The sequence below is a fragment of the Euprymna scolopes genome, chromosome 32 (genome assembly GCF_053919585.1).
Source record: "Euprymna scolopes isolate OS-2025 chromosome 32, ASM5391958v1, whole genome shotgun sequence".
Classification (NCBI taxonomy): domain Eukaryota; kingdom Metazoa; phylum Mollusca; class Cephalopoda; order Sepiida; family Sepiolidae; genus Euprymna; species Euprymna scolopes.
Window position 1 is genome coordinate 31,788,072 of NC_136513.1, and position 11,061 is coordinate 31,799,132.

Below are 11,061 nucleotides of genomic sequence, written 5' to 3' on the forward strand. Positions count from 1 at the left end.
CAAATTTATTTACAAATGCTATCGAAAAAGGTGGAGAGAGCTGGGCCTCTGGGGAGCCTTGTTGTCACTCAGATTCCAGAGAACACGACAGGTCTCCAATCAGATCTTTTGTTGAGATGTGTGAAAGCTCCATGTGAACCAATAATAATAATAGCTTTGTGAACGCTCTTTGTGAGCCAATAATAATAATAGTAAGAAGAAGAAGAAGAAGAAGAAGAAGAACAACAACAACAACAACAACAACAACAAACAAATAAAACATAAGATAAAGGAAAAAATAAAAAAAGAAATGAAAAGAAAAATTAAGAAAAAAAAAGAAAATAAAAAGAAAAAGAGAAGAAAACAAAGAAGGAGATATAAAAAGAAGATAAAAAGAAAAGAAAACACGCAAAAGCAGACGTAAAAGAAGAAGAAGAAGAAGAAGCTGAAGAAAACGAAGTAAAATAAAAAGAAGATAAAGAAAAAAGAAGGAAATAAACACACGAGAAAGAAAAGGAATAAGCAAACGAGGAAGGAAAAGAGAAAAAAATGAATAATTATACGAGAAAAACAAAATTAAACCAAATACGGACAGGAAGAAAGAAAGAAATCAAAACCAACAAAAATGATTAGAAAAAAATGGATCAGCATTTCTCAAGGCCAAAAATTATTCGAGGATAGCGGTTAGATTGTCAGTTGAAGATTAAAAATAATATGAAACTATTGAAAATGAACGCAATTAATAAACATCGATTAATGATGAAACTTTATACGTATTTGGTTACACGGAATTTAAACGTCACCATGTTGTAGTTTGCAGTGATGCGATCCCCTGGTAGTGTTTTCCTAAAAGAAAACACAATAACAAGAATGAAAAAGAAGGAAAAAAAGAAAAATATGAAAATATATATCCACGGAAAACGTAATTGAGAAAAAAAAGAAGCGAAAATAGAAAACAAAGTAAAATTCAACAAATTCTCATTTAATTTTCTTAATTTTTAAAAATTTAATTGACGTTTTTGTTTTTATTTTGTTTTGTTTTTTAATTTTTAAAATAATCTTAGAAAGAATAAAAAGTGAACACTAAAAGATATTTGTAGCTCAGACGATTTAGAAAAAAAAAACAAAAAAAAACTAAAAATAAAAATCAAACGTATCGACCGGAAAGATAAATAAATAAAAAAAATGCACAGAAAAGAACAAAAATTACAGTCGATATTGAAAGAAAAAGAAAAGAGGGGGGGGGCTAATTTAGAGAAAAAGGAAAAAAGAAAACTCCTTGAGTTAAGGGGAGAGTAAGGCCCGGTGGAAGAGTGGGAGGGCGGGAGGATTGGTAATAGGAGGAGAAAGTAAAGTGGGAGGAGGCAGCATGGTTGGGCGATGGCGGGGTCGGGTGTGGCGACACGGCGTTGCGATTGAACGAGACGGTGTTTCCCATTCACTTAATCGCTCCGCTATGAGGCAAAATGAAGGTGAATGTCTCGGCTCGATATACTCTACCGACGGTTTGTTTAGTTTCGCCTGTATTTTGAGCAGGGGATATCTGTAGAAGGCCCTTCAAAACAAACTAACACCGGAGACAGTGCTTCTAAATTACAGAGATAACGACCCCCCTCTCTTCCTCCCCTCTCTTTACTCTTTTTAAACAACAACAACAACAACAACAAAAACATTCGCCACGTATAAATTTAGACCCTAATTAGAACTTTTACACTGTGTGCATGTGTATGGATGCGTGTACGAGTATATATACACACAAAAACAAACACATATAAGCATATACATACATACATGTGAGTGTATATATATATATATATATATATATATATATATATATATATATTATACATATATAAGCGAACGTGATTATGCATAGAAATTTATATATTTCCATATAGATTGACATATAAGATACACCTCAATATTTTACATTGAGGACTCTACCCGGATCTACCCTGCAAACGACCCGGCGGGGTTCATACTGCATCCATAAGAATCTGGATCTACTAAATAACACATATGTGCATTTACGTACACACAGAGGGAGAGATAGAAAGATAGAGGGGGAAAGGGAGTGAAATATGCATTGATTTTGAAAAAGAACTCCCCACCCCCTCAAAAAACAGAATTGGACTAAAACAAAGAAAAGAAATTTAATCGCCCTATACGATCAGAAGAAATAACATGAACAACGAAGCTAGCCAAAACAGGCTAGTCTGGATAAACTAAATTTGGGATTTTCTATTTAACAGTGTTATCTCTGCTTTCTCTTTCTTTGGACCAAAAAGAAACCCATCAATAAATAAGAAACAACAATAACAGATATAAGAATAAAGAAAATAAAAAGGGAAATAAATAGCGCTAGTGAAAAAAAAAAAAAGAGGAAAAATATCACAGATAAAAGAGTCAAATTGGTCTAGTCCGAACTGAGTTTTGTTTTAGAGTTAAAATAAAAAAAAAAAAAAACAAAAAAAAAATAGAATAAAAATAAAATAATAACGCCGGAGAGTTACGATGTAGGAAAGCAAGCGGACTCGGACTACTACAATTTGGCTTTTGTAACTGCCGGAAAACTGACACCCTCGACTGAATTCCTTAAAAGATACATTGCTCCACACGCGAACATCAACTAATACACAGGGGCACAATCGACTCGGCAAACATATACACACTGGAACGAGTGCGACTCATGAACTACAATCATCAACCCGAGTCCAAACCGTCAACAGAGACGGAGAATGGCGGGCATACCAACGAGTCCGTTTATAGTCGTATGACTATAGGATAAAATAATACCAAAATTATATAATATACACGTGTGTGTGTGTGTGTATGTATAATATATTGTGTGTATATTTTGACATAATAATATACATACATAGATACATATTTACATAAATTTTGTATGTAGATAAACACGGACAACTATCATTTGTACATATATATACATATATATATACATATATATATATATACACACATAAATGTATATATACAAACCTATATCTGCACATATAAACCCATATATAACTAGAAAAAAGTATATATATATATATATATATATATATATATATTTAATTGAAACTACATCAAATCGAATGCGATCCGTTGGAAATTGTTTTAAACAAGCACTTGTTCATTTTCATTAAAAAATATCGCCGAAAAACAGGGAAGATACTAAAAAATAAAAAAAATAAAAATAAATAAAACAGCAACGTGGAGATACCCTAGGAACACCAACAGTGACAGCTCCCGCAGAAGGATGTACAATTTAAGAGGACAGATACAAAATTAGACTTACGTATGTATGTATTGCTTGCTTGAGAAGAAAAAAAAAACGAAAAAAAAAAAAAAACATACAACGTAAAAAAAGAAAAGGATAAAGAAAATTACGAAAAAAGATGCTAAAAGACTAAAAATATTTGTTCTGCCTCTTCGTATAATAAAGATTATTCGAAATACTTAGTACAGAAAAAATCATTACGAAAAATAAAACAGATAAGTAGTTAAATATTACCTATGAAATTATTTTTAATATACAACTTCAATAAATAAATTACCTACTTTTCTACCTCAAACGATATTATAAAATTCTAAATTTATATACATATCAAAAATAAATTATAAAAGGCGTTTCTATTAAGCTTTGCTGTACACTAAGTAAATAAATTATCCCAAAGTTTTTATATATATATATATATATATATATATATATATATATATATAACTTTATTTATATATACATGCATATATACTTATATATGTATTTATATAAAACTTTAAAAGTATTGATTAGGTAGGGTTTAGCGGAACGGTTGTGATTCTAATATTTTTTTAACAAACTCGTTTTCAGTACTCTAAAATATATCAATTTACCGTAGGTACCGTGTAGTTATAATAATAATTAAAAAAAAAAATTGCTCTATTTAATCTAAACAAACATACAAGAATACCCGTAAATGCAACATAGATCTCACACGTGTTAACAATATATCACGGGTTGTTTGTTCCACGGTCGAACATATTACATGGTTTTCAGAACAACTAGAAAAGGCCACGAAGTGAAAAAACTCGTAATAAATTCTAGGTAACTGAAAAAAAAAATACATAAACCAAACAACGATTAAATCGCAAAAGTGCAACAGGATTACCTGCTAAAATTACCCAACAGGAATATCTTTCCTTGTCCTTAAAATTTAATCAGGAAAACATTACAATAGAACAGAAACTGTATCTTTCAATATAGCCTTAATTTTTATTAATTAAAAACATTTAATAATTATTATTTAAAAAAGCAAGAGATTATTGAAACCAATAAATAGCATATATATATAAGCGTATCTACAAATAAATACAATATATAAAACGTCATATTTAAATAATTCTAATAATAACAAACACATTAATATAAAAAACAAACATTAACATATATGCATTTATATACGTGTATATTAAATATATTACAGCATTGTTCGTTGCAATTACAATGCTGACGTAAGTATTTTGCTATGAAAATATACAACTAATAAAACAGAATTGCTATAATTTTAAACTTGTTGATTGGAAATAAGGTTTATTTAAACAGTTTATAGAAATTGAAATAATATATTTTTTTTTAAACAAGTACAATTAACACATTTATATATAATATATATCTATAATGTTCTTCGGAAACAAAAAAAAAAAACAATATTAAATAAATATTTATTTTATACATTCCGTCTCTAGCACAAACTTAATTATTCAGCTAAAACACGTATAATTCACATTTCAAGAGCAAAATACCCGTCTCTCTATTTATATAAATGTGTGTGTATGTATATATAAATACGCATTTATATATAAATATATAATTATAACAAGTATAGAAAATTTAATTTTCAAATTCCATTTTAAACCCCACTTTCTCTAAATATCTGGAATTAAAACGAATGAATACAAACACAGTGATAGTTTTTGATATACACAACACAACATACTTATCTACAGTTATTATAACGCACTGTTAAGCGACAAATTATTTTTTTTACATTTAAATAAACCAAATTCTATATAGCGTATATTAAAGATGTTATAATAATTTACAGCAGACAAACAAAATTATAATTTATATTTTTAAATTTTTGAAAGCGATTTTCCTAAATTTATATATATATATATATATATATATATATATATATATATATAAGTCCTTTGCATTCATATCAATCTAAACATAAATTAATGTAGGTATATAATATAAATAACCTTATATTCGAACGAAATAGCTGATTATATGCAATTTCCAAGTCTTGACTGTTATGTTAAATTTTTATAAAAAGTTATGCGTATATGTTAAAGTGGGTTAGCTTAATAATTAATATCCCATCAACTCGAAATATGTAAATTTATTTGAATAATAGTATTTTAGGTACTGAAACATGTTTAAGTTAATTCTACAGTAAACACGCAAGTAAAAAAAAAACCCAACTATCTGGTATACATGCTTAAACTACTAGTCGTAATTTGACAAAGGATGGACATGTGTAGATAGTAACGTTCAAACAAGTATAGTGATTCGTATGTTTTCTATAGTCTAAAATATACTTTCGGGTCATAATTTAAATGATAATTTTAGTGTATTTAATTATCAATCAAACATGTTATTAATTTTACAATTTATAACAAGTATTAAAATTAAAAACAAACAAAAAATTTAATATTAATCTGGATATTAAAAAAAAAAATTAATAAGACTAAAATCCAGTCACAATTCACAAATATACACGCAAAAATAACTACAAATATATACATATATAATTTGAAGAACATATTTTTAAAAATTTCATTTCGTATTTTTAACTGTACTTGCCATTGTAAATAATTATAACAGCAGAAGCTATATACTGTGCATATATATATAGACACAAAAATATACAGTCAATATATATGTATACATACATATATATAAACAAACAAATACGTATGAAATATATAAATACGTATCTATGTTTAAACGAGCGTTTAAATCGGGCGATTATGAATATACCAAGGTGACAAAGAAAAAAAGTGTATTTTTTCTGCAGACTAGTAATATGCATATATACATGCAAGCCTATAAATAAATTATACGCTAGTGTATGTATGTATGTATAAATATATATATATACATATGTGATTGTATATATAAATATTTACATAAATGCATTCTTATTTAGTATCTAAATTAGTATATATTGCAAAGCGAAAGACTTTAGATATAGACCATTATTTATGACATTCTTTGTGTATCGAACTATATATATATTTTTAAAAACACAAATTAAGTTAAATTCTCTAAGAATATAAATTAAATAAATACAGTTTTCTTTATTTGTTTAAATAATTGTAATTATATACATATATATTTATACATATATATATATATATTTAGATCTACCTATTTATATATATATATATAGCTATACACACACATATAATTGACAATGTTTCATTTACCGATGTTAAATTTTTCTCCACAACAAGTGGCACAGGTTTGCGAAACGCTAGAGGATAGCGGTGACATCGAACGGCTAGGTCGCTTCTTGTGGTCACTCCCGGTCAACCCGGCAGCCTCGGAGGCCCTCAACAAGCACGAGTCGATACTCAGAGCCCGGGCGATTGTCGCCTATCACACGGGCAACTTTCGGGACTTGTACCACATCGTCGAGAACAACCAATTCACGAAGGACTCTCACGCCAAACTGCAGGCCATGTGGCTTGAGGCCCATTACCAGGAGGCGGAGAAACTGCGAGGCAGACCGTTGGGGCCGGTGGACAAATACCGTGTCCGCAAGAAGTTTCCTCTGCCCAGAACGATATGGGATGGCGAGCAGAAGACGCACTGCTTTAAGGAGAGGACGCGTAATTTACTGAGAGAATGGTACTTACAAGACCCGTACCCAAATCCAACAAAGAAAAGAGAACTGGCCCAGGCAACGGGACTCACACCGACCCAGGTCGGCAACTGGTTTAAAAATAGAAGACAAAGGGACAGAGCAGCGGCAGCAAAAAACAGGTAAATATATCTATATAAATAATAACATATACGCCACAGGGTTGCAAATATATATATATATATATATATATATATATATATATATATATATATGTATATGTATATAACTGTGAGGGAAAAGAAGTTTAAAATATAAAGTGTTTTTTTAAATGCTGATAGAAATCAACCCAACAAATATTACGTGTCACTTAAGGGATAGATTCATGTCAGTATATTTTATTTATTTATTTTTATTTATTTGTTTGTATTTTTTATTTATTTTTTTTTTCGAGTTTGGAGCGATTCTCGACAATCCTCATTTTCGCCATCTTGTCGTTCTAACTTAGCAAGTCGACACTACTTGTCTTTCGAACCGGATACATACTTTTAAATACGTTTCAATTAACAAAAAGTATCCAAGTAGGTAGAATAGTTAGGTATGTTGCATTTGGTAACGTTTAACTGTTATATATTTGTACTAGTTTTAAATTTTTTCGGTTTATGGTTTATAGTAATACATGCCCTAGAAATGTGTGAGAAAAGAAGTAAAAACCTAGAAAAAAGTTTTACGAAGAGAATGTAATCATTTGTATATGAAATAGAAAATAAACCTGTACACAATCTAGTAAAATAATGAAACAACTACATTTCTAAAAGAAAAAGAAATATTACGAAATATCTTAACAGTTTCTTAAATGTCTCCTCTTTATGAAAAGGCATTCTGTCAACAGACCTATTTTAAGACGACAGTTTCCCAACCAAAACATAAGTTTCATGAAAACTTTCTTTATATATATATATATATATATATATATATATATATATATATATAAAACCAAATATATATATAAAATATATATATATATAAACATATATATATTTATAAACAAAAAAAAATATATATAAACAAATGCACATACACAAATATATATATGAACATACACGATTATATATATATATATATATATATATATATATATATATATATATATATGACCATCCACAAATGTATAGATATATGAAAATTCACGAATATATAGATATATGAACATACACAAATATATAGATATATGAACATACACAAATATATAGATATATGAACATACACAAATATATAGATATATGAACATACACAAATATATAGACATATGAACATACACAAATATACAGATATATGAACATACACAAATATACAGATATATGAACATACACAAATATATAGATATATAAACATACACAAATATATAGATATATGAACATACACAAATATATAGATATATGAACATACACAAATATATAGATATATGAACATACACAAATATATATATATTTATGAACCTACACAAATATATATATATATATATATATATATGAACATACACAAATATATATATATATGAACATACACAAATATATATATATATGAACATACACATATATATATATGAACATACACAAATATATATATATGAACATACACAAATATATATATATGAACATACACAAATATATATATGAACATACACAAATATATATATGAACATACACAAATATATATATGAACATACACAAATATATATATGAACATACACAAATATATATATGAACATACACAAATATATATATGAACATACACAAATATATATATATATATATGAACATAGACATATATATATATATATGAACATACACATATATATATATATATGAAAATACACAAATATATATATATATATATATATGAACATACACAAATATATATATATGTATATATATGAACATACACAAATATATATATATATGAACATACACAAATATATATATATATATGAACATACACAAATATATATATATATGAACATACACCCATATATATATATATATGAACATACACAAAAATATATATATATAAACATACACAAATATATATATATAAATATACACAAATATATTTATATATGATCATAAATAGAAATATATATATATATATATGAACATACACACATATATATATGTGAACATACACAAATATATATATATATATATATATATATATATATGAACATACACAAATATATATATATGAACATACACAAATATATATATATGGTCATACACAAAAATATATATATATGAACATACACAAATATATATAAAAACATACACAAATATATATATATAAATATACACAAATATATGTATATATGATCATACACAAATATATATATATATATATATATATATATGAACATACACAGACATATACGAACGCACACAAATAAATATGTATGTATATACAATCATACAAAAATTATATACATATATATACACATCTATATATATACAAACATACACAAAAAGATGTTTATATAAATATATATGTATATATATACATATACATATATATATATAAATACAACATACTCACACATATATATATAAGCAAACTTACACATACAATTACACTCATATATATATATATATATATATAAATAATTATACATCAATATACATGTATATAAACATACACAAATATATATATTAACATACACACAAGTATACATATATATACATACACACAAATATATATATATACATACACACACGCAAATATATACATACATACACAAATCTCTCACTCCATATATATATATATATATATATACATATATATATATATATATATACATACCCACAAATACGTATATATATATACATACACGAATATATATATATATATATATGTATATACACACAAATATATAAATATAGATATATGTACACGCACACATATGTATAAATATGAATATATATCCATATAAAATACTACATATATACACGCACACAAATGTATACATATAAATTAATACTTACGTATATGTACATGGCATAAGCACATATATATACACGCACAAAACTCTATGTATATAAATATATGCATATATATATATGCACACAAAATATACATATATATATATACATGTAAATGTATATATATATATACATGTAAATGTATATATATATACATGTAAATGTATATATATATACACGCAAAAAATGTATAGAAATATATACATAAAAAAACACAGGACCATATATATATTTACTTACATGCATGTTTCTTTATATGTGCTCAATACAAATATAATAACTAAGAGAATGTGTGAAAAGAAAATACAAACAACTAACAAGAATATATACAATCGACAAAATATAAAAACAATATAAAGATCTATATTTTTCTTTGTGCTTTTCCTGAAAACGTCATTTTGCTCTACTAATGTTTATTTGACGTGAATTTACGTTGTATCTTGCGATATGAAGTTAGATACTTTGGTATGGGTGTGTTTATGTGTATGCGTGTCTATTTATTTACTATGTTTATATATATATATATATATATATATATATATTTAATAACAAAAAAAAATATATATATATATTTATACATATGGGTATATATGTAGATATACAAGTATATATATATATATATATATTTATACATATGGGTATATATGTAGATATATAAGTATATATATATATTTATACATATGGGTATATATGTAGATATATAAGTATATATATATACATTTATACATATGGGTATATATGTGGATATACAAGTATATATATATATATATATTTATACATATGGGTATAAATGTATATATACAAGTATATATATATATTTATGCATATGGGTATATATGTAGATAAATAAGTATATATATTTATATATATGGGTATATATGTAGATAGATAAGTATATATATATATATATATATATATATATATATATATATATATATATATATTTATACATATTGGTATATATGTAGATATATATATATATATTTATAGATATGGGTATATATGTAGATATATATGTATATATATATATATATATATATTTACAGATATGGATATATATGTATATATATATATATATATATATATATATATATATATATATATATTTACAGATATGGGTGTATATGTAGATATATATATATATTTACAGATATGGGTGTATATGTAGATATATATATATATATATATATTTATAG

At 25.4% G+C, this 11,061-nt stretch overlaps 1 protein-coding gene across 1 annotated transcript in view; it reads left to right on the forward strand.

Moving 5' to 3' along the window:
- Positions 1 to 6,443: 6,443 nt before the first annotated feature.
- The window catches only part of LOC145256248 (uncharacterized), a 199,187-nt gene continuing 194,569 nt past the window's right edge, over positions 6,444 to 11,061 (forward strand). The window contains exon 1 of the mRNA XM_080114902.1: positions 6,444 to 7,015. Within this exon, the coding sequence (XP_079971028.1) occupies positions 6,444 to 7,015 (572 nt within the window). The remainder of the gene's footprint in view (positions 7,016 to 11,061) is intronic.